Consider the following 25331-nt stretch of genomic DNA (forward strand, 5'->3'; position numbering starts at 1 on the left):
GGGCAACCCCATCGACTGTATCGCTGTCATTTTATTAACCGCCACCTCCGTTACAAAACATGATAAGAAAAGGAGCTCCGACACCTGCATTAAATAAAAAGCTGTGTTACACTTTAAAAAGGTTACCATATCTTTGTTTTCTTTTTAGTGATATGTCTCTGCATTATTGAAGCCACTATCATACTGATACTGATTTTCTTGAGGAACAGAGTCCGCATCGCTATTGCACTGCTCAAGGAAGGAAGCAAGTGAGTAACTTTCATTATGTTACACACCCTGCTCTTGTAAACATGGAGGTGATACAACATACCAGCCGTTTCAGTTTATCTGGATGTTTGGATTTTAAAATAGTTGGCATCCTGACTGATTAACCAGCAGTTTCAAAACCACTCCTGAAAGGGAAGCTACAGTGTGTCACGAGGTGCTTGCGTAGCTCGTGGTGTATAAGGGATGGGATTGGTTATGGTTACAGGTGGGTCTTTCCCATGGATGTGCTTGGGTTGGTCTCTTCTTGTGCACAGTTGCATGGCTAGATTGTGTTTGATGTCCTTAACTAGTTGATTGATGGTCTTAACAATTTAAAGCAGAGAGACTGAACCTGTTTCTTCTGTGTTTCATTACAGGGCCATCGGACATATAATGTCGACGTTGTTCTACCCAATCGTCACCTTCCTTCTCATAGCGATCTGTATCTCATACTGGGCTGTCACTGCCGTGTATCCTACTCCTGCTCTGTGACAGGAAACAAGCCAACACGGGCAACTCTACGGCACTCCCGTTTCTGATCGATCTCTCGGAATTAAACATTCCCTTTTAGATCAACGCAGCAATCACACACTTCAGCCATTTGATGTGGTAAAATAAAACCCTAAACCAAGATCATTCAGTAACTATGAAAGACAGATTTACCATCAAGGGAGTTGTGGTTTTATTGAAACTATATCTTTACACTTTACCTTAACCAGCCTATTTTTAGATTCTTGGCTTCATCTGGTGACCCAATATACAAAGTGATGCCAGCCCAACCAAAGTGCATGTATGAAAACTTCACATGTGATCCTGAAGTAAGTGATCCTTTAATAATGTATTTTAATGAGTTTAATAAATGTAGCTTAAATGGTATTCTTGGGGTCTTGTTTTACTGTATATGACTGACTTGAAAGATCAAAAGAGGTGTACATATTGACTGTACATGTTGAGATGTTTACCTTCTTGGACTATTTGCCTTGTGAGGGGGTGTTGCAATTGAAAATGGTGGCATGTCTCATCTTCAGGATATGCTACAGTACATAGCCTTAGAGGATATGTCAGAAATATAGTGGACCTTATCGGTCATTGAGCTATATATTTATCGTGTTTCTTTTTTATTTTTTTGACAGACTTTCAGCAAAACGAATGTGACCAAGCTGTGCCCGCACTCTCAGTGCACGTTTGCGTTCTACGGTGGCGAGAGCCTTTACCACAAATATATCTTCATCCTCCAGATCTGCAACATCTTCGTCTTCCTGTGGCTGGTGAACTTTGCCATCGCTCTGGGCCAGTGTACTCTCGCAGGGGCCTTCGCATCCTATTACTGGGCATTCAAGAAGCCAGGAGACGTCCCTGCCAGCCCACTCTTTTCTTCATTCGGAAGAGCAATAAGGTACCTTTGGAGGAAGCATTCAGGCAACCCTGCACTACACCTGTAGTTTTTGCCTGTTTCAGAATATTAAAGGTTGTTTAAATCTCAGGCAAATACTTTGGCTGAGAAATATTTTGGCAGGAGTGTCTTTGCGCTAGAAGATGGCGCTATTACTCAGAAGGACTCTCTTCTGAAATCAGTTGTATTCTACAGTGCATATCAGTATGCATTCCTAACTGTAGTGTCTGTTGCTGAATGCTAAAACCTATATATATAATTTTATTTATTTCTTTATTTTATTTTTTTCCCTCAGATACCACACAGGCTCGCTGGCTTTTGGATCTCTAATTCTTGCCATTGTTCAGTTGATCAGAATCATTCTAGAGTATTTGGATCATAAACTTAAAAGTGAGTCTCATTCCTGGTTCTCTTTCTTCCTGCTTATGCATTCAGGCAGTGCTGCGCAACCGTTACAGCACAGTATGGCTTACAAAAGTTTTAAGTGATTTGATGTTTGCAATTGCCTGACACATGATAGAGCTGTTTATTTGTTTGCTCTTATTTTTACGGTGACTCAGGTTGATGGTGTAACTTGTTTCTAGTTACTAGACTGTCTTTGACAACTACAACTGTATTTTAGTGGGGAGGAGTGAAGAAATATGTTAAAGAAAAAAACAGTCAGATATTCACTAGGGGGAGCTGGAACACCAGGGAAGATAAACACATGAATTCAATCCTCAATCCTTTGTGTGGAATTGTGCTGTTAAACAGTCATTTTGGAATGCAGCCTGAATATTTTAATTATTATTTACAGGTGCACAGAACAAATTTGCCAAATTCGTGCTATGCTGCCTGAAATGTTGTTTCTGGTGCTTGGAACATTTAATTAAATTCATGAACAGAAATGCATACATAATGGTGAGTCTGTGAGATCATTGATTCTCTGTTTTTTACTTAAAGCAAAACCTTTTTTTTCCTTGTAAAAAAAAAAAAAAAATCCTGTTGTCAAAGAAAATGCTAAAAAAAAAAAAATGTAGGCAAACTGTAAAAGCATCATTTATTTTGTTAATTTAAGGACCTGTTTACGTACATCTTTGTTATTTATTATTATTTTATTTCTTAGCAGACGCCCTTATCCAGGGTGACTTATAATTGTTACAAGATATCACATTATTTTTACGTACAGTTACCCATTTATACAGTTGGGTTTTTACTGGAGCAACTGAGGTAAAGTATCTTGCGCAAGGGTACAGCTGCAGTGTCCCTCACCTGGGATTGAACACACGACCCTCCGGTCAAGAGTCCAGAGCCCGAACCACTACTCCACACTTCTTGCGTAATATGTAGTTACCAGGTCCCTTTTAAAATAAATGCAAATAATAATATTAACTAATATTATTATAATATAATTATTATAATTCTCATTATATTTTAATTGTTGCATCATGTTTCTGATACTGTACAAGCTACAATTATTATTATTATTATTATTATTATTATTATTATTATTATTATTATTTTTATTATTATTATTATTATTATTATTATTATTTTCAGATTGCAATATATGGCAAAAACTTCTGTTCATCAGCAAAGGAGGCATTCTTTTTGTTGATGAGAAACGTTATCAGGTAGCTTATTTTTGCCTTTGTTTTACATGTTTTTGCAGTGTATGGAATTAGTTTACAGTCTGTGTAGTTTATTTCACACTCTCACTCTCTTGTCTATAACAGAGTTGCAGTACTAGATAAGGTTACAGATTTCTTACTGTTCCTGGGAAAAGTTCTCATTGCAGGGAGTGTTGGTAAGTCTTTTTTTTTTTTTATCATAAAGAGTCATTCCTACTTTAAAATGTTAGGGCGCTTTGAAAATATGCACTTTTGGGTCTGCAGGCTTGATAAAAAAAAAAAGCTTTACTATGAATTACTTTATTGTTGCATTTAACACTAGAGTAACTGCATTGATGCACAAATCACTATAAGCACACATTTGTATTAAATGTAATGAATATATGCTAGGTGGCGTTACATGGACGTTTTAGGTGCAATATATTTTGTTTAAAATAGTTCCATTTGTTTTGCAGGTGTCCTCGCCTTTTTTTTCTTCACACACAGAATACCTGTTATTCAAGAAGAAGTGCCATCATTAAACTATTACTGGGTACCACTACTGGTAGGTGGAAGTTTTCATTGGTTCATATACAGTATCTTTGCCAGAATCCTTTGCCTGCCACCTCGCTCCGGGGTCTGAAGATGCATGGCAAACACCATATTAAACACGGTTCATTTTAAAGAAAATGTTGTCTAATAAATGATTTACAATTATGTGCACAATGAGCTTATGTAGTAGGGTCACACTTGTCCCTTTTTCTATCAAAATGTAAGTGACTTTTAATTATTATTGATTTGGGTCGAACAGCAAACTCAGAATATAAAAGCCAATATTTATTTTGATGGATTAGTATGGGATACCAACTGGAAAACAGTAATCAAAGACTAACTTTAATTCCATATTTAGCGCTCTGTGTAAAAATGTGTCCTCGATATTCATACTGAAGGTTCACCCCTGCTTGTGTCCCTGATCAGCGCAGTACAAGACACTGGATCGCAGTCCTTGGGCATGGGTTTAAACATGCAGGAATACAATTGCATTGGTTTACTGTAAGGTGTTGGTGAGGTTGTGGTTGGAACACTCTCCTCTGGATCTGGGTCACATGTCAAATGAGGTCTGGGGGTTTCCCTTTTCCTGGTGAACAGATGTCCTTCAATTCAGGTCCCTTAAACACCAGCACTAATAATTTGGGGGCAAAAAAAAGCTATTGTGTTGTGTGTTGGCACAAAAGAAACTAACTCAGTAATCCAGACTGTAGCTGGAAAAACACTGTGTGTGGATGAAAGGTGTAATGTTAACACTGCACATATTCAGTATGGCATTAATAAAAGAGGCAAGAGATTTGACAGGTTGCTATACACTGTGAGCACCGGCTGAGATAAAGCTGTGTTCTCAACTCGGAGGAACCTCTTTCACTATTTATCAATGGAGGTAGCCTCTCTGTGATATAGGTGACACTTAAATACATTAAATAAGTGAATAAACCAGTTTCCATCTGATCAGACAGGTCATATTACAGTAAGAGTGTGGGATAGTAATGGGATGCCTCATCTTCCTGTTGTATAAGGAAAACCACAAATTTAACTTCATATTCATTATTATACAATAGAAATGTTGAAAAAGGATAAAGACGCAAATTAAAGGCTTTTTTATGAGGTTTATTTTTTATTTATATTTTTTTTTAACTGTGAATGAATAGTTAAGGTAATCCCATAGCATGCAGTGTTAGTACAGACAATACCCTTTTTTAAGTGATCATAATATCTCAAATTGAGGCATTCCCAAAAAGGAAAAACTGATTTATTGAGTCCATCTGGGGTCACAAGGGTGAATGTGGAGCCTTGTCCATACCATGAGCTCAAAGCCCTGTCAGGAGTCAGCTGAAATTGGGATGGACAAGCCTGAATGGCCTCATGTCACTAACTATAGTGTCAACTCACTATAGATTGTAATTTGAAACAGCTACGAGGCCTCAGTGAGGAAGCGTGTTAAGTGTTGCAGACGTCTATTATCCTCATCTGCACATGACCTTCCTGAGTCATGGGCACATGTCCAAACCCAAAGAAATGAAACATTGAAACATGTGTGCATCCCAATAAATATGTATTACAGGCTTGTAGCAGATGCAGTACTTTTGTCTTCCCTCTCCTCTGCAGACTGTGATATCTGGCTCGTACCTGATCGCCCATGGCTTTTTCAGTGTCTATGCAATGTGTGTCGACACACTGTTCCTCTGTTTCTGTAAGTACCACTGTCCCATTCATAAAAGTATGCCAGTCTATTTAACATTGCACTTGTAAAAAGGAGGGCTTTTTTATTTACTTTATGAGGGGGGGGGATGTTTTTAATATTTAAGAATGATAATAATCATCATCTTTAACAGAATACTTCAAAGCTATTCTATGGCCTTATTGTTTGCTTACACTTAAAGTAATATGACTTGTCATGAAAGGCGCTTTATAAAATAAAGATTATTGTTACTATTATTATTATACCTGCAATTTAGGAATGGCTACTGAATAGCTGATACTGTATATGCAGTGGATATTTTCTAATTATACGGTAATTGAGTTAAAATTCCAATTTAATGTTATAATTCCTTTCCTGTTGTGCAGTTTTTATGCTTTTCCATCTAGAAAATGTTGCTACAAAAAAATGCCCCCGTTTAGAAAAAAGAAGCAGCAATTGTATATAGAGACCAACTAGGGTTGCATTCTGAAGCTGCTTTGCTTTTAAGAACATAAGAAAGGTTACTAACGAGAGGAGGCCATTCGGCCCATCTTGCTCGTTTGGTTGTTAGTAGCTTATTGATCCCAGAATCTCATCAAGCAGCTTCTTGGAGGATCCCAGGGTGTCAGCTTATGGATTGCTACCTTGTGACATCAAAAGCCATTTAGAAGGGTCGCAGAATAAATTTCACGCCTGTCTCAAGAAGTTCTAGTCATTCAAAGTTTGGTTACATTTCATAGCATGATGGAACCTTCTTAAGTGCTATAAGTGCGAGATGTATTTGGTGTATTTCTTGTAAGCTTAAATCTTCTTACTACTAACCAATTAAATAGATGTGATCCTCTGCATTATCTTGGCCTTGCTCTTATTATTTAGTTTTTCTGTTCTTATAGGTACTTTGTTGGCGGGTTATACTATTAGAACTTCACAAACAGATCATTTGTTCGGATTGAGGATTTTGCGCTGATTGCTGCTCTCTAGAAAAAGCTTTGGCAGCATCTGTAAAGCTGTGTCTTCAATTGCTTCAACTGCAATTGTGAATTCGCCCAGTAAAGATGGATAAAACCTCACCTGGGTGTCAGCTCCTGCTAGCTGTGGAGAACTCAATCCGAATAATTGTCTGTGCAGATCTCTTTAATATGTGGGTTCTTCTAACCTGCCTCCTTTCTGTTTCCCTTTCTCTGTCTCTCTCTCTGTGTGTCTGTGTCTGTGTGTCTCTCTCTCTCTCTCTCTCTCTCTCTCTCTCTCTCTCTCTCTCTCTCTCTCTCTCTCTCTCTCTCTCTCTCTCACTCTCTTTCTCTCTCTCTCTCTCTCTCTCTCTCTCTCTCTCTCTCTCTCTCTCTCTCTCTCTCTCTCTCTCTCACCTTTGAAATGCACCTCCTTGTCTGACTGGGGAACACCTTTAGGTGAAGACCTAGAGCGAAATGACGGATCAGCAGCAAAGCCGTACTTCATGTCTCCAGAGTTGCACAGAATCCTGGGAAGAAATGAACAAAGCCCTTAAAAAGGCTACTGACTAATTGCTTCAATTGCTGAGCTTCACCCGAAATAGCTTTATTTATTCGTAAACCTACTGTAGCATGCTTTAAGTAATTTGGATGTGCTGTTCATGGGCTAAAGAAATGTTAACATTTATGTGAAACTGGCCACATGTATGTGGACAGGTACAGACCAAGGGATGCAGGGTTCTGTTCAATTCTTATCTGGCGCTGAAGGCTTTGTGTACATTGTGTTATTGGCTTATTTTCTCCCGTGGATGTCATTTAATCACATTAATAGGACTTTGATAAGGTCAAATGAACTAATGCAGTTTAATCCACTTTCTAACTGGTATAAATGAAGCCAGTAGTTTGAACAAATAAATAAATTGAACATTTGAACAAAATGTACTAATTTTATGACAGGTGGAGTTTAGAGGGGACAAAATGAAAAGATTGAGTTGGATTAGATTTTTAGCACTAGAATGCATTTACAAAGTCAAATTTATCATTTTTTTTGTAGCACAGTCAATGTATGGAAAGATGTATTAATGCATCTTTCTTTTAACATTTATTGTTAATAAACCTAATCGTTCATTTGGAGATTAAAAAAAAAAATGTTAAAGGTGCAATACATAAAAACCTATTACATTTCTTAAAAAAAACCCTAATGAATGAATCAAGTACAGTATCTTCATAGCTTCTTCAGTCCTTATATTTTATACACACAGTGTATTGCATTTGCATACAGTGTCAGTTTGATAGGAATTTTTGTACACTCAATTTTTTGTTTTACTCAAGGTGTAATATATTTTTAAATATTTTGTGAAATAAATTGATTTTTTTTTTCTAAAGGCTTTTGAGAAATACTATACAAGTGTTTTTATATAAGCAATGTTGATTAGACAATGAGCCATACATGGATGATACTGTGCCATACCTTGAACAGAGTGTACTTTTGTTTTTTGTTTGAGGTTATGTAGTTATTTAGTTTTTTATGGCCAGTGTCTTTTAAGACATTCATATAATTTAAATAGATCAATACAAGTAATATAATACAAATAATAAGATTTGAACAGAATCCTGTATAATTTTAGGAAGCCTATATTTTGACTAATAAAAAGAACAGTTTCTAGTTCAGGTGCCTAGTTACTAAAAAAGAGATTACATTTTGGATCTAACGCTGAACACCTTTTTGAATTCCATTTATAAAGGGATGTTAAAGCCATTTTTGGTAATTTTGTACGAGCGCAGTTCTTCAAAAGGGCTGCCTTTTATAATACTAACGACTATTATATACTTGGTTTTGTAAGTCTTTGGGTTTGTACTAGGGGAGGTATTTTGTAAAAAAAAAAAAAAAGAAAAAAGAAAGAAAGAACAAGAAGAATGAAATTGTTAAATGAAAAACGTTTTTTAAAAATAAATTCTAAGAACTTTAACTTTGGTGCTATGTCTTCGTAGATTAATCTTAACTGTGAATATCTACTATTGTCTCCTCCTACCCCTAATTTCATTCTGATATATACTAATATCCTTGGGTAAGATTCATTTTAAAGACGTTGTTATGTTAATAACCTGACTTTCTTGGTAGCAAGGCCAGCACTTTCCTTTAGTAAAAGCAAAAACAATAATAGTGTAAATCCGTTTTCCATTAGACCTGGGGGAGGGGGGTGTTGTCGACAGAAGGAGGATTATATAATGTTGTTTAGGCTGGCTTCCATAAGAACCATTTCCCTTTAAGAAAGTGTTACTTTACATAGAAGTTGTTTTCTAAGTTACCAAATAGTTCAGTAATAGACGTCCCAGCTTTGTGGGCTACGCAATTATTTTGTGACTCTTTGGGTGTCATTCTGGCCATCGGAAATAGTGATCCAAGCAGCCCTGCCAGCAAACTTTTATGAGCTTTTTAAGATCGCAAACATGAATCATTGCCTGCTTAGTTATCTGGGCTTGAGCTCTCTAAGGTACACATCAAAACGTAGTGTTACAGCTTAGTCAAGAACAATGGGCAAGACCTCAACCAATGGCCCATCACGATGTTAGGTGGGTGCTTGGTTATTGGTAATTGGTAAGAAAAAGTCCTGTCTGGTTTTGTTTTGAGGATACATCCCTGAAATCCTCTGTTCAGAATATCTGTCTTCCCCCAACACTGTTTTACGTTACATTTTAAATATACTGTAGTGATGAATAAAAAAAAAATGCTTCCAAAACACCAAGACCCATATTTCCTGTTCATTTGAAATGCTGATCTTTCACGTGAATTTGTACAGCAGTCCTTTTCCAAAAGCAACATAAACCCAGCAGTGTATGCACAATGAAACCTATTTGATGCTGTTCTATTCCCATTCCCAGTGGAAGATCTTGAAAGAAACGACGGGTCCACAGAGAGGCCCTTTTACATGAGCGGCTCTATAATGAAGATTCTGAAGAAGAGAAACAAAGAGAAAAAGATGAAAAAGAGGCCATGAGTGTGGAAGGAAGCGGCTGTAAGAGTTTGGACTACCTAGAGAAAGTGGTTACATTCACAAACTGTTAAGCTTTTTTTTTTTCTACCAAAGTCCGCAGGCAGTACTGTAAAGGAATGGAAATACTAGGATTGCTTATATACAGAGGTTTTTTTTATATATATATTTATAGTCTTTTTTAGGTTTGTGTTATTTGATTTTCAAGGAAAATAAAGGGATTGACTCTAATAAGAGTTCATATATATTTGTTAATAGATATATTCTATTATACTGCAATTATTTAGCTATTTTTTATTATTTATTATTTGCATTTTGTTTTCATTAATGGTATATTGACAGGTGAATCCTCAACAAATGGTGCCCAATTTGGGCTGTTGGTGAAATTACACTGGCAGACATCAACAACAGGACCTGTGAGCGTGGCTCTACAATCATGCCCGTTGTTTGTTTATTCCATCAGCCAATTTTAGTTCCTGCACGACATACTCACTTACTGTAATAACCTCCATGGGTAGAGACAGGCATGTTAGTGAGCTATACATGTTATGTGTTTTGCCATTGCTGGGTTGACTATAAGAAGGTGTCAAATATTTTTTGTTGTTGTATTAGATATATATTTGTATGTATTTGACCATTAGGTGGCATTATTGGTGCTGTACTTTTGGATCTGCTGTGCATAAACTGGCTGGAAGTAAAAAAATAAAAATGATTCCAATATTCCTGTATATTTTTGGTTTAATGCTAAAAGAAGTCTACAGCTATGGCCACAAGTTTAGCATTATCTAGAATTTTAGGATTGAGATAATTAAAACAAACTATATGAACATAATTTAGGTCTTTTATTTAATATCATGTAATCAAATTCACTACAAAATGATATTGCAAAAGTCTATGGAAGCCATAATAGTAGTACAGTATTTCATGTTAGATTTAGAAATGTCACATTTTACAATTTTTTGTAAGTACATGGAAAATTACAAACCAGCATGTAATTCAATATGTTAATGTAACATTATTCATTCAATTATGAAGCTAAATTTGTTAATTCTAGGGTGATGCAAAACCTTTGGCCATAGACGTAAATAGCTCTTGGGCACTATAGAAAAAAAAGCTATTACCCGTAGTGGAGTAAAACTTGGTAAATTCTTCATCATGCAAATAAGTACTTGATAATCTCTGTACACTCATAGTCCTGTTTAGCAGATAACAAAAACATTTTGAAGATTCTTATATTTGTATCCTAAGCAAAAAAATGGTTTGTTACCAACGATGTGTTTTCTATTTAAAGACAAGGTAAGCTCTTGTAGTGGGCTGACACAGTATTTGTTTTATATTGTAAATGTGATACAGAGTTCATGATAGCATCAGTAAAACCTGCATGGAATTTCAAGGCTTTTTTATAGAATCAGTGCTTCTGCTGTGCAGAAATTATGTTTATTGTTGTTGAGTAACTGATTAAAACATTTATATGAATTATTTTTGTTGGTGCTTAGTGCTTTGCATCTTCAGCAGTATTCAATTAGTGTGAAACACTTAATAAATTTAAATTTAAACAATGTGGTGTCTAGTCCCTTTGGTTTGTCTGCAAATCTGCAAAAATGTACCCTCTTTCTAATATTAATTTCCTCAGGATAATCAAAGTGAGATAAAGCAGTGCTCAGTTCCAGTGGAATCATTCACACCAACAATTAATATGGCAAAATGTAACTCAATAACAATCCTTGTGTTTTGTTTTTCAGAAGAAAAGTTGCATTATAGCCACTAGAACATAAACAAAGGCTTTCCACAAGGAATCTCACTGATGTCATCCTTCAAACATTAAGAGATGGTGTAAGAATTGCATCACACACCTTTCTGAAACATGCACAAACTGGCAAATGATGCCTGGTAGTATTTAAGTGATAAAATCTGCCAAAAAATATGCTTTCATATATTGTTTTGCGTTTAAAAGCTTTGTACATACAACAAAACCACATCAAATGTTATGCAATTATCCCTGCTTAACCCATCCCAAATTAAAAAAACAATCACATTTAAAAACACTTAACCAAACAAATATTTTGGCAGCAGTACAGTATTTTTTGGATACTGGTATGCAAATCAGGTTGCATGTGCCACATGTTCTTTACATTTCTAAGTACACTGTAAAACTAATGCAGTGCACACATGTATACTGTTCTTCATTGAACTTTTTCTCCTCCCACCCCATTTAATAATGTGAGCATTATAGTATGATCCTACCGCGGCAGATTTAACCAATGAAATAGTTTCCATACAATATTAAACCCATTACACATTAGCCTTCTATTTTTAAAAGCTCAGGTCCTGTAAAGTTATTCAGCAGACACAGGTCATCACAAATCCAGACTCTCAAGCAGATAGGTATCGGGACAAGGTGTAATTTTAGAACAAGTTCATTATCTTTGACATCAATAAAGTAAGCACTACCCTACCACATGATCGTTCAACATGCCTTCAAGTCTTAAACGGGGGGGGGGGGGGGGGCAAGTGCGCTCCCCGTGATTTAAATATAGCGGCGTTCTGAACAGCAGTTTACCTGTTTGTGCAGTGTACAGGCCAAATGCTTTTTAATGAAAATAAATATAAAAACTATAATAAACTTACTAAAACACACATCAGTACAACACTAAAGCAATATTTACAGAATTGAAACATTTATTGATTGTTTTTCTTGCTTGACAACACATTAATTGCAAAAAAGACATATTGCCCAAATTTCCATTAATTATATTAGGATTTCAGCTCTGGAGAGCAAAAATTGAGACTACAACCACACATAGAATTGTAAACATTCCCACACTTAATTCATTTATTGATTTTTTTTTTTTATTTTATTTTTTTTTAACAAAGTGCTCAGTCAATACAACAAATAAATTAACAAAAAATACACAGCATGAGTTAAACCACAAACAAAATGGTGTGTTACAACAACCTTCGTTTTAGCACACTGATCAATCTTTGTTATCAGACCAATGATGCCAATTGCCAACAGTAGAGCTTCATAAAAAATAAAAATAAAGTTGTTGGCATATGTTAGTATAACATACTACTATAAGATCAATGCGCTTCTTTGAGTATCAACCTGAATAGACAGCAACTCCTCGCTGCTGAACACAAAGGGAAATCAGGCATGACTGATTGGTAGCTGTGTCATTGCAGGTGGTAGCAAGGGTTGAAAGACCAAAGGCGAAGGCGAATGAGCTGTAAGAAAAACAGGATCATTACTTTCATGAGAACACACACACACACACACCAACAGTTAAAAATTACATGTGTTACCGTTCCATTAACACTATTTGTAATACTAATCAATGACTTTTTTTTGGGGGGGGGGGGGGGGGGGTTACCTTATGTCACAAGGTCTGATTACAGCTAGACAACTGAAGTGAGTTTAAACTCTGCCACACAAGTCATTCAATTCCAGCAACTTTCCATCTATCGTGCATATTCCAAATTGAAGTAGAAAATGCAAGCAAAGAAGCAAAAAGATGATCAACTGAAGAAAAGGTGAGACCAAGATATTAGTAGCACTAGAACCTTGGTTAGCACCCCTTTAATACAAGAGCCTATTGTTACGTGGCCATGGGAGAACCAAGGTTTACAGAAAGGGAAAGTTATGAGCTTCACCCTCAACTTCTTGTGTTCGGCACCATTCTGTCTTTAACTCTTCTGTATATATGCATGTGGTTGACTTGTGTACGAGCACGTGGTCATTTCACAGGACGGCAGTTAATAAAACAAAGTGACGGCCCACACGTTCTGCCTTGTGCTCTCATAACTGTTCCTTTCTGTTATGGGGAGAACAAGACTTTAAAAAGAACTGGATCGACAGCAGCAGGCAACTCGTGTTATTTGACCATTTTTTTTTAAAAGGTTAAAAAACAAAAACACTGTAGGTGTTCCAAAGTCTTATTGCTGAAGGCAAGAATGTTTGGCGTATAAACTCTGTGCTACTTACCATCCATGTAGGAGTGTAAAGCTGTTAGCATTGGCCCATCTTGAGGCACATATGCTGAATATTGCATTTCCTCCAGCATTGGTGGTGAAAGACGAGAGGGTTGGATGGAGGACACTGGGGCAGTGGATGAATGGTTGGGACAAACATGTTTCTTATGGCGTGCTCTACAATTCTGAAACCAAACCTAGAAAATAAATAAATGAACACAGAGTATGTTTTATACAGCACAATTGCAATAACTGGAAGAGTGCCAGCTACAGCTGCTATACAGAAAGAGCTTTAATAAATAAATCTCAAAAGAACGTGGTGCGCTAGAACCACATGACTGAAAAAAAATAAAGGCCTTTGTAAACATTAAAATCAGAAAGCAAAAGATTTCATGCACTAATGAAAAACCTCCAAGCACTTCAACAGTACAAAGTACTTTTTGTATTTACAGGTCTTTATGCTCAGCACATCCCTATAAAAATCTCACCTGCAAGTACAGTTGTACAGGATATACACTGCACAACAGCAAATAAAAAATGTCCTTTGGCAAGTATTTCAATTTTGCCTTCACCCACAGAGAAAAAGAGTAAAACAGGACCCATGTCATCAGGAAGGCACACTGCACGGGTAAGATACGAGTGGAAACAGAACGATGGTATAACCCACCTGAATGACTCGTCTGCTGAGGCCTGTCCTTTCTGCGAGTTTCTGAAGGGTTTGTGCATCTGGATTGTTATCCTGAGCAAACTGTGCTTGCATCACCTGAAAACATGTAGGGTTTAACATGGAATATACTGTACACAATCCAACACGCTCAGAAAAAAAAAAAAAAAATCTTACACACCAAAGATCCATTATGAAAGTAAATGATCCAATGACGTATTTATGTTCACATCATGTAAAATGTCTCCTGTTGGGAGGGGTGGTGGTCCTAGGGAAGCTGCACATGCAACTCTAGCAATTTCTGCCAGGGGTATCTGAATACCATGTTCGATCTAGTAAGGAGTTACTTTTCCTTAGGCGATGGCTCTATGCTACTAAACCACAATGACAACTCCTGATGATTACTTTACTTTTTTTTTTTTTAAATGGTGAAACATTATGTTGACGGACTTTGTTTCAGTAGTGATAATATTAAAAGTGCACAGAGAACCAACATCTTATGCAGAAGTCCCACATACAAAGAAAAGCATGTTTTATAACAAGGTGCGATGCTAGATAGTTTTCATATACAGCAAATGCCATTGTTCCCAGAGAATAGGGGTAAAACAGTGAAAGGACCTTCCAAAATTCTCCTTGTAACTTCCTTGACAGATGAATGATTGCATAAGCTACACTCTGGAAGTAACAAATATACATGAATAAACCAAATGAAGTGGACCAAATGCTGAGAAGACACTTCCTTAATATTTGCATCATAAATATTGGTTTTATCAGGAGCAGCAAGTCAAGTTAACGGGACAACGGCAAGTATAAGAAATACTTTCCTACATAAAATATATTTCAACCGTCATGTTAAAAGATCAAAGTCATTCAGAGCAGAGTCAATCAGCATTCAACAATTTGGCTGAAGCAGACTGAACCACGCCTGTTTTCCTGCCTCACACAAATATTTACCTGAAGCTGATCTGCTGTGAAGCTGGTGCGAGCTCTCTTAGCTGGTTTAGGTTGGTTAACTTCCTGTTCTGTCAGCAATGCTCCTTCTACATTTACACCATTTCCTGTAATTAACGAAAAGTCAAGAAGGGCAATTTGGCTTCTACAGATGTGACACCATGTGCAAAAAGTAAGCGGTTTAAAAAAAAAATGTAAAAAAAAAAAAAGGTTGAAAACCTCCCCCGTCCCCCACACACAAGATTTTTTAAAGTGTATGTGAAGGGGGTCCTACTGAAATATATACATCCTTTTTAGTTCCAACAAACTATGAAATAAAAACAAATGTTTAGAAGGCAGGGAAAGGCAACATTAGAACTCTAATACACAATCAGAGTTACTGGTTATAACATTTAATTAAACAAAGAAACTACATATAATCCAGCTTTATAGGTACATTGTGCTAGATTCTCCAAAGCCATTTACTCTAACAAAATCATTATAAGCACAATTTACAGAAAATAAAAGTTACCCAAAACAGACATTTGATTTATTGGCTTGTAGGTAGTTGCATGTGGTTTGTTATTCATTTTGTATTTTACTAAATCTGAGAATCTTGACGATGCTGTTGAAGTATCTTACCGTTTTCCACAGCTCTTTTTAGGTTGTCCAGCATGCAGTCATAGTGTATTCTACACAGAACTTTTTCTTCGACCAAGGCAAACTCCTCTCCAGTAGAAAGCTGCCTCTTGCAGGAGAAGCAAGCGAAGCATGCAAGGTGATAAACATTTCCCTTTGCTCTGCGAACCCAGTCTGTGGAGTGTATGTGTCTGCCACAGCGAGCACACCGTGTCCCATATCTTCTGCAGAGGAGTCCGAGAAAGAAATTACTTGGAGGAGAACAAAGCAGGGCGTACACATTTTAAAACAAATTTAAAAAATTGACTGCTAAACAATGACAGTTTTACTGAACGTTTGCTCCTGAGAGGTCTGCACCATTTTATCCTAATATAGAATAAATTAGGTACATGTTAAACAGATAGCAAAGGGTGGGTTAGGGGTAGTGGCATGCATGGGCACCTAAATGAACATTTAGGTTTACTGCAATAGTATGTTATTGGGTCTAGCCACAGCATTGTTGTACAATGTCAAATTAAGAAACGAGGACCCCTGAAGTCCTAGAAATTGTAGCAATTATAAAGAAACAGGATATTTTAAGAGAATCACCTAAATATGGACAAGTGTGTGTTATGCAGAAAAATAAGCACCAGATGTGGCACCAGACTACACAAGCCACATGTATGCACATCAAGTGCAGGCAAGAGAGATGCACTTAGAAAAAGAAATGTACAAAAGAAAAACAGTTGCTGCCACTTCCACTTGCATGTATCCATGAGCCTCATCTAAAGGAGATGCAGAGTGACATGTCCCATATTAGTCTACAGTGCAATATACAATTCGGAATACAAATGTAAAGTGATTCTGGCATAAGCCTCTATAGAGACTTCAAGACACTTTTTTTTTTTAAAACCATGAACCACCTAAATAAAAACTATATAAATAGCTGTATTAAGTTTGTACCCTATGGTTTGATACAAGTCGTCTCCAACATTGTGTACTTATTTCTATTTCTTCAGCATGTTCAATCTATAATAAAAACTGCATTTGATACTTAAGTTAAAAAATCAACGTTAATACAATTCATGGATTTACATTTTAATTGCTCTTAGAAACTAATGTATAACATGTACGTAAAACGTGTAATGTATACCTTTAATACTAATTAAAGAAAGCATTCTTTTAAAAGGCATCCTCCTGTGCAAGTATTTATACAACTATAGACAATTTAAAAAGGGACAGATTAAATGCGTTCATAAAGTAAATCTATACAGTAGCTTACCTGAAGTAGTCCAGTTTACAGAAAACTTCTTTTTCTTTGATGTAACAGCTTGTGTGCCTTCCTAACGATGTCCTGCAGACACTGCATGACAGACATCGCACGTGCCAGCACAAGTCGTTTACCTACAAAATATTAAGTGATCCGAAATAAGTAAAAGTTTTTTGTTTTTTTTTTTAAATAAAATAAATCTAAAAACTTAGGAAAATGATACATTTCTTATTTTCTTCTGTCCGTGTAGCGGTTTATGCGCTATTAGACAACACGAAAATAAAACACAAAAAGAGCAGCTTGTGTGGAATTTGATTGTACAAACACAGTTGCCTGTGTAGTGTAAAGTACATAAACAGTGATTGAGAAAAGTATTTTCCTTAAGCTTTGTTTAATCGGTAAACACTGGTGTGTGTGTTTTTGTTTTGTTGCATTAAAACATAGTCGTGTTTTTTTTGTTTGTTTGTTTTTTGTACACAGCATCATCAAGTAATGTTGTTGATAAACACAATTATCAGATGGACACCATCCAAGTCTTACCGGTGTTGCAAATTCGCTTCATATCCCAGATTAACTATGAAGCGTTCTCAATAAAGCTAAAGACATCACCGAACATTTATTCACGTATGTTAATTTAAAATAAATTCTATACTTTAAATAACCGCAAATCTCTCTTCAACCACACCTTATAGTAACTATTGGCCTATTATGCTTCAGGAAAACACCAATTACTTTACGAAACATTTTGTAAACTAAAATGTAGCTGGTAGCGCAAATAAAATAAAATAAATAAATAAATAAATAAATAAATAAAATATTAAGATAATTGTTATTCCTACGAAATCACTGGCGCCATATCATTATATTTCGAAAATTATGCTTAACTTTAAATTCTAAACAAAACAGAAGTTTAATATACAATCTTAACCGTATAATTGATATCTATATCAATGTAATTCAACACACATTTGTTTATGCTTATCTATCGAGAGAAAAAAAAAGCAGCGTCATACAAAATTCTACGAAGCTGCTCGATGCATTTTTAAAAACGCTATATATCATATAGCACACGTAGACAACGAACAAAAAAGATGTTTATCTTATCAGGAAAACGTCGAGATAAGCATGCGCAAAAATAAAACATGCACTTTTAGCAAAAACCCCTGACAATTTAGTAGCCATGGATAAAATGGTTCATCCTCACCTTTAAAAGGTATTTGTCAACTATCTCCAGACCACAGCTGGTACAAACGGTTTTCCCCAAGAGCGAAGTGGAGGCCATGGCCTGGGGTGAAGAGGAAGGAGACAGCGAGGAGGAGGAGAAGGAACACGAATTGTCCTCAAAAACTTCAGGAGTACTCTAAATAATTGAAACAACATCAAAACAATTAATGTTGTTCCATATTTGACCGACAGAAAATAGAAGATTATAGTTATTTTTCATTTGAGACCTTACCAATTCAGTATCATTCCTGGGTTTCCTACTTCTTCCAAAAGAGCCCGTTGCTGCTCCTTCACAATCTTCAGACATGACGAGGAACTAATAAAAAAATTTAAAAAAAACATGAAACTTGACAAGAGCTTCGCCCAGCAGCAGCAGCAAACACAAACCTGCAGCTTTCAAGTCGTCTTTTAACCACTGCATGCCAGCCCATAGAAATATCAACCACTTGGCTTTCACCATGACAACCCCAGCGATGATTAAGATGTCATTTAGAACGTAAATATTCTACCCTTTGCTTACAAAAACAGAGTCCCCTCGAAGTAATGGTTATCCTCCGTTTATTATTCTGTTAAGAGCTGCATTCGGGGTTTGAAACTGGTTAACACAAAGATTTACTCCCCAACATATCACTTTCTGATGTCAATCAAAGGCAGTTTGGAGTCGGTGGGAATAAAGCATTGATTTTTTAACAGCAGCAATTAAAAGAACAGCGTTTGCCCCATATATCTTTGAAAGGAACAACCTAAAGGTGAAGAGGTTTAATAAGCTACTTGAAAGTTAATTGCTGAAGATTTAATGAGCCTCGCGTTTGTTCAATTCACAATTTGACGGACATACTGGGGGCTTTTAAAACAGAAAAGGCAGTCTCTTTACTTAACTGGCTACAATCAGCTGCAGGTGATTCGCATTCACGTTTTAAAAGGGCAAAACAGTCTGGACATTTAAACTGATTAAGTGTATGCACAGATTTACTAGATCAATACTTAAATTAAGGACGTTTATATCATATTTTGGACACATAATACAAGACTGTTTTAGGAATTGTCCACTCTTCCAGTAGCACCTTCATAATTACAATGTTTGCATTCCTATTTAGTCTGCAAAATACGAGTTTAAGGTAATTAATTGTATTCAATGCACAACGTCTGATTGATCTACACAGACAGGTCATTACAAATGAACAGTCCAACAACATTCCACCCTGAAATACGAAAAGACAATCTGTTTTCCCAATATCATAGAACAGTCATACCTTTACTCCACACAAACACATTGTGCATGTCAATATTATAAACTGAAATGCATATACGTTATAAAATGCAAGCTTCTGGTACACAATTTTTTAAAAAGTATTTTTAAGGTCAATATGAACGTAATTAAGATATCTGTAAATCCTCTAAAATCAACCCTACACCTTAAACATCACTCAAATGTATTTATAATTTATTTGTAATAAATACAGTACATTCTATAACACTGATCAATAAATCAACTCTTCTTACCGTTTCATTAGACAGTGCGTTCAGGCCATTTCTCTTGTCTTCCGCTCTGCTACACATGAGCATTTGTTCACTTTTCCAGTACATCGCACTTTTCGACACAGCTCTCGCATACCAAATCGCAAACCAAATTTAGTCTATTCCAAGAATCAAAATCCTTTATTTTTAGGGGCACGTCAAGGTCGCGCTTTGCCTTGTAATTCCAAGGGGCGAGTTTCTCCTGCGGTCTCTACTTTTCAAGTTTGATCCAACCCGATGCTTCTCTAAAAAGTTTTGTTTCCAGGAGGGTGGAACTTTGCTCATACTTTTTTTCCCCTCTTTCTTAGCCGCACCTCCTTGTATCAAACACGCCTATATACATGTTAGATTGCTGGAAGAGGAAAGGGACTCGTGCTTTTTTGTATTTTAATAAACCAACGTCAGAAATACCGTGTGTTAAATGTGTCTTCCATCACTTGGCATGCTTATCCGAACAGTTAAACAGGGACTGGTGTTTCGTCTTTCTCTTCGCTGACCGAACACTGACTGTATGGATACTATCCATTCTATAGCTGCTTTTCTTTTCTGGAAAATCAAATTCGATGGAAATAATTCAGACCAGTTTTCTTTTACTCCATTATCTTGCAGTAACTATGCTCTTTTAAAACCTTCCCCCATTATGATTAACGTGCAACATCTGAGCGATAGAAATCGCTTGTCTTTTTTAGTAACCTACACTTGCTGCGCATGTTAATTGATATATAAGCCTATATATATATATATATATATATATATATATATATATATATATATATATATATATATGGACAACAGCCTACAGCCTATGTTTTATTTCACTAAGGTGAATTCAACCTGGAAATGGATTAACATAAACAGGCCTGGGAATTAGATCTAACCAATTTAATAAAGAGTGCGTTTATTTGTAGATTATGCAGCCTATAGTAATTATTTGAAGTGTTTCCACGGTTTAGTGACATTGGTCACACCTGAACGACTTTATTTTCACTTGCTCAAGTAAAACTAAAAGCGGGCATAACACCTATCCGAAGACATGCACCTGGTTTTCAACCTGGCTATGCAGCAAAGCCATACCCACATTCTTCTATTGCTTATTGAGTTCCTATACCAAAATAATAAAAGCTAAACATTCACATGTAATCGATGTAAATGTCTGTTTAACTTGGGATAGATGCTTAAACATTCAGGCAATCATTTTTCCGAATGCAAGTATTCAGTCATTGCGGTTTTAGAAAACAAAATGATATCTTATCTTTTTACAATAAAATCAAATGGCACCATGTAAAAAAAACTGTTCTTGCATAGGCCTAACTACTAATGCTAAAACAGACTGCATTTTATTTTAATAATTGTATACATCTAATTTGTTGTATTTTCAAATCTTATGGGATTATCCCGCGGATATATTTTGGCATAACGTTGATGATAAAATATCTTTAATGTCAACTTTATAATTCTCAAATGGTTTGTGGGCCTTATGTTCTGAAATATACAATATATGCATGTGGTGAATTATAGAAGTGTGTCCGATTAAGGTAAACGCAGGTTTTCAGTGTTAAATCTCTATAAGAACAGCACGTTGTGTTACATTTAACAGAAATCGCGTTGTGAAAAGACTGTATCTGTGTTTTATTGTATTTGAAAAATAATCGTATCCAGTACTGTGCAATTCAAAAATCGATTTAATTTCTTGTTACGTATAACACTCGCTCACAAATTATAATTAAAATAGGAATAGACATATTTCCTATACAAAAAAGAAAGTTACTGTTGAATATATATATATATATATATATATATATATATATATATATATATATATATATATATATATATATATATATATCACAAAGCCCACATTGCTACTTTGGTAACCACGCCACTGGCTGTAATTGTAAGGATTTGTATAATTGTTCTGGACTTCTAAAAGCCTTTTAGACAAGCCTTTCAAAGAGGTTCAAGTACGTGTTTGCCTGTCTGATTTGAGTAGGATAAACTTCTCCAGGTTTTTTTTTTTTTTTTTTTTTTAAGTGCAACATTTTCTCTGTAATGAAATGGTCCATCTGTTCTCGAATACAAATAAAGACGCGTCAGTTATGGTAGGTATGTTCTTTCTTTTAGTTAATACCAATACAAATCCTTTGTTCTGAATGGCGAATCTCTGTCAGCCTGCCGTTTATTTTATTTTATGTATGAACTTGGGTCTTTTTATTTATTATTATTATTATTATTATTATTATTATTATTATTATTATTATTATTATTATTGTTGTTGTTGTTGTTGTTGTTTTACATAATTAAGTATATTTAATTGTTATTTTTGAACAATAATAAATTAATATACTCAAGAAATATCAATATGTTGAGAATCTATCAGTATTATAAATACAACTGAAAAAATAGTGTAGTGAAGTAATGTGATTATTAAAAACTATATACCGAGAGCGTTTGAAGATACAGAAAATACTTTTGCAACCACAGTTGTTTGGGTAATTTTAGTTTTGTGAACCAATATGTGATACAGAGCAAATCAAAACATGGTAATTATATCAATCAAAAAATGGTATAGGCCTATGTTGTTACAGATTTAAATCAAGACAGGTTGTTTTTAAAATAATGTCGCTAATTTTTTATCATCTAACTCCTGTAGTCTATATTGCGCACTACGAAGCAGGTTGCATCCATAGCACGCAAACACACTTCCTTCCAGACACACGTTGATTAATATTAGGATTTGTATTCATGTCTTTTATAACAGATCACATGTCGAATGTATTTGGAAAGGGGCTTGTGTTACTCACCCAGAGTACATCAAGCACTGTATAGCGCGCAAGTTGGGAATCTGACAACAGCAGCAACAGCAATCGGCTGTATTGGTCGTTTTATGAAGTGTATATTTTGAGTTTTAAAAAAAAACAGTTTTACTTGAGCATACATTGTTGTGTGCAATTACAATCATTATTAAAATAATACATTTTTGAACGCTATAGAAATATTTTGTATAATTTGACAAATATAAACACATGATGTAAACGTTCTTAACTTTCTTTTTAAAAAAAAGTTAGGGATATGTGAGAGGGTCAGGCAGTACAAAGAACCATTCGAATAAAAGAATTGTGTGTGTGTGTGTGTGTGTGTGTGTGTGTGTGTGTGTGTGTGTGTGTGTGTGTGTGTGTGTGTGTGTGTGTGTGTGTGTGTGTATTTAGCCTTATGGGTTGAAATCGATTTAACAAGGAAATTGCCTGTTTAATTACAATAAAGCAAAGACCATTTTAAATGTGTTGATGCTGCATCCGTGGATTTTAGAATATATAATTTTATCTGCTGTAAACAGTACCGAACGTTGAAAGAATTCGACTTTTGATGTAATTCTTTAAACCATGAATTTGCGTTTAAAAAAAAAAAGTACTTAATAAAATGTGAAAGTCATATGTCTAGTGTATGCATAACTAACCCTTCTAATGTTTATTCGCATGCATTATTCCGTCGGTCAAATTATTATATTTTAACTTTCCCGACACTAGATATACCAAAATTCTATTTAGACTGACTCCGATCCATTAAATTTGGTCCTGCCCCGGGCTTTCCTTTATACACATGTCTCTCTCTTGAATCACTGTGTCGCCGGGTAGCTTAACGGGCGCGCGCTGGACAATTAAGTGCACCTTTTGTAAAGAGTGTAAAAATAAACATGACTTTACCTCTGCACAAAGAGCGACACGAGTTTCAAACAAAAACAAAGAAACGAACGTAAGCCTACTATATCAAAGATGTATCATATAAAAAAAAATAAACCCACTCGAATTCCCCAAATTATAAATACGGGTATCGCTGCATAGAACGGGTATAGGTAGTGCTATGGTATTCAAACGCAGTAAGTAATAAATAATACACAATGGGAATTCATTCTGCTTTGTAACTTACGTTAAATCTTTGATAATAAAGGTCTGAACTAAAAAAATCACAGGTTTAACTTCACTGAGCAAAACAGATAGACAGTTGAAAATGATAATGTGAATAAATGTACTCCACTTAACACGTTTTCAAAATAGAGAATTTTATTTTTTTTAAGTCTTTTAATGAAAAAAAGTCTTTTAATGAAACAAAAACAATTATTAATTTAATTTAAAAAAAAACTGTCAGTAGCTGATTACCAAATTCCACTCACAGCTGTTCAGAAAGATTAAAAAATGTTTTTAAAGTTGGTGCTTTGTTCCATATTGAATCCATTATACAGAACCCTGTGTTATTTAGTATATACAGTACACGTGGTTCTTTATAGAAACTAAACAAAATGTGGGTTCCTGAGAAAGTCCTACTGAATGTAAAACTCAGGAATCCATGCATGTCTAAAATGTCTAGATATTTGTGAACATTGTGTTTACTTCATTAAACTGATGTTTTCTATAAGAGCTTTGTGATGGTGCTCCGCTATGAAAGGCGCTATATAAAATAAAGATTGATTGATAATGTGCTCTTCAAGAACAGGATTTGGAAAATCACCTCACGTATGGAATTGCAGGCATCTATTGCAATCAATCCAGAGAGCTACACAATTACCAGTACTTTGTTAAGCAGGTGGATGATGTCATTCTCTCTACAGCTTGCATTTTTTTTTTTTTTTGGTTTGCGTATGAAATAAATATCAGGCAATGAATATACTTTTGTAATGACATTCTCGTGAGTGTTCAGCAGGCTCATGACCAAGAAAGTCTGGTTTGATAGATTTTCTTGTTTTTTTTTTTTTCCTTTGAAGAAAGCCACACATGGAAACCATTTTAAACTGACACAATTTGTAAAAGCAATAAAGTCGGTATAAAAATTATACTACAGCCGTGTGTAATATACAGTTTGCAGTCACATTAGAGAGAGCACTTAGTCTTGGATTTGACATTCAATGACATCAGTTATCTACCCATGACCATATAGTGTATGTATAATACCAAACACAGCCAAGGTAGAATAAAGGTATATGCATTGTAAGTATGTGATCTACAAATGGGGCCCTGGCCTATTTTTATTGCATCAGAAACTACTAGTTACTGAATGAAAACTGAGTGAAACTGGGGGACAAGTTGCTGCACCCATTAGTCTAACTTGCCAGGAGTAACAACCATTACTCTCTATACTGTAGTACTGTATATACTGCAGTTCATTAGCCTGGTGTTTGTCAACTACTTTTGTATCGCACAGGTATCAGTTATACAGTATTATCTGTAGTTTCCATGTTCTTATTTTTTCTTTTGTCAGTTTAATTATAGCATGTCAAAATTCCACACTGACCGGAATCTGTGACAACTACTGTCGCCTGTCCGTTCTGCTTTAATCTCAGAAATATGGGATCAGTGAAGAAGACAGAAGCAAAATGATGCTAGGTAGCAGGTTTCATACTGAGGTTTGAGCCATTAAAATCATATAACACCTTTTGCATCAAAGTGATACTCCGACTGAGTCATGATGAATTACTTTTATTTCTGTTTCTGTTGTGACCTGGAAAGAACTTTTAAGATTTGGTGTTATATTCCAAATGAATTTCGGATACAGCCCTTTTGTTCTCAGTGCTACACAAGAAAGAGCAGTACACAGATGACAGGATACTCCCACTTCATCAGGTACAACCATATTCTCAGTCAGCTGCAACAGGGACGTCTTCAAAGCTTCAATAAAACATGAAGGTGTTTTCAAATCCACGACTGTGTTATTACCAGATTCACATTCCTACTAGCAAGCACATGAT

At 35.5% G+C, this 25331-nt stretch overlaps 2 protein-coding genes across 16 annotated transcripts in view; one reads left to right on the top strand and one right to left on the bottom strand.

The window, feature by feature from the left end:
• LOC117410662 (choline transporter-like protein 5) overlaps positions 1-10960 on the top strand; it is a 71607-nt gene extending 60647 nt beyond the window's left edge. For 7 of the 12 annotated variants that reach the window (XM_034017383.3, XM_059031615.1, XM_034017440.3 and 4 more), the window contains 11 exons: positions 149-248; positions 624-716; positions 977-1064; positions 1380-1642; positions 1935-2029; positions 2436-2539; positions 3179-3252; positions 3355-3425; positions 3705-3793; positions 5389-5473; positions 9292-10960. In XM_034017383.3, coding sequence (XP_033873274.3) covers positions 149-248; positions 624-716; positions 977-1064; positions 1380-1642; positions 1935-2029; positions 2436-2539; positions 3179-3252; positions 3355-3425; positions 3705-3793; positions 5389-5473; positions 9292-9407 — 1178 coding nt within the window. In that variant the 3' untranslated portion in view covers positions 9408-10960. The other 5 variants (XM_034017398.3, XM_034017414.3, XM_059031614.1 and 2 more) reach the window with 4 other exon arrangements.
• A 1102-nt stretch (positions 10961-12062) lies between these two features.
• Positions 12063-20181, bottom strand: LOC117405684 (LIM/homeobox protein Lhx8-like). 4 transcript variants are annotated; one of them, XM_059031618.1, is made up of 9 exons: positions 19580-20181; positions 18309-18392; positions 18057-18212; positions 16865-16986; positions 15607-15854; positions 14989-15092; positions 14038-14133; positions 13384-13567; positions 12063-12626 (listed from the first exon to the last, which is right to left on the bottom strand). In XM_059031618.1, exons 1-9 carry the CDS (start codon positions 19661-19663, stop codon positions 12550-12552), a joined length of 1155 nt encoding a protein of 384 aa, XP_058887601.1. In that variant the 5' UTR covers positions 19664-20181; the 3' UTR covers positions 12063-12549. The 4 variants fall into 4 exon arrangements, with proteins under 4 accessions (XP_058887601.1, XP_033864841.2, XP_033864831.2 ...); XM_034008950.3 differs by having other exon boundaries at positions 15607-15824; positions 19580-20180; XM_034008940.3 differs by having other exon boundaries at positions 15607-15827; positions 19580-20172.
• Between the last annotated feature and the right edge of the window lie 5150 nt (positions 20182-25331).

The sequence above is a fragment of the Acipenser ruthenus genome, chromosome 10 (assembly GCF_902713425.1).
Source record: "Acipenser ruthenus chromosome 10, fAciRut3.2 maternal haplotype, whole genome shotgun sequence".
Lineage (NCBI taxonomy): Eukaryota > Metazoa > Chordata > Actinopteri > Acipenseriformes > Acipenseridae > Acipenser > Acipenser ruthenus.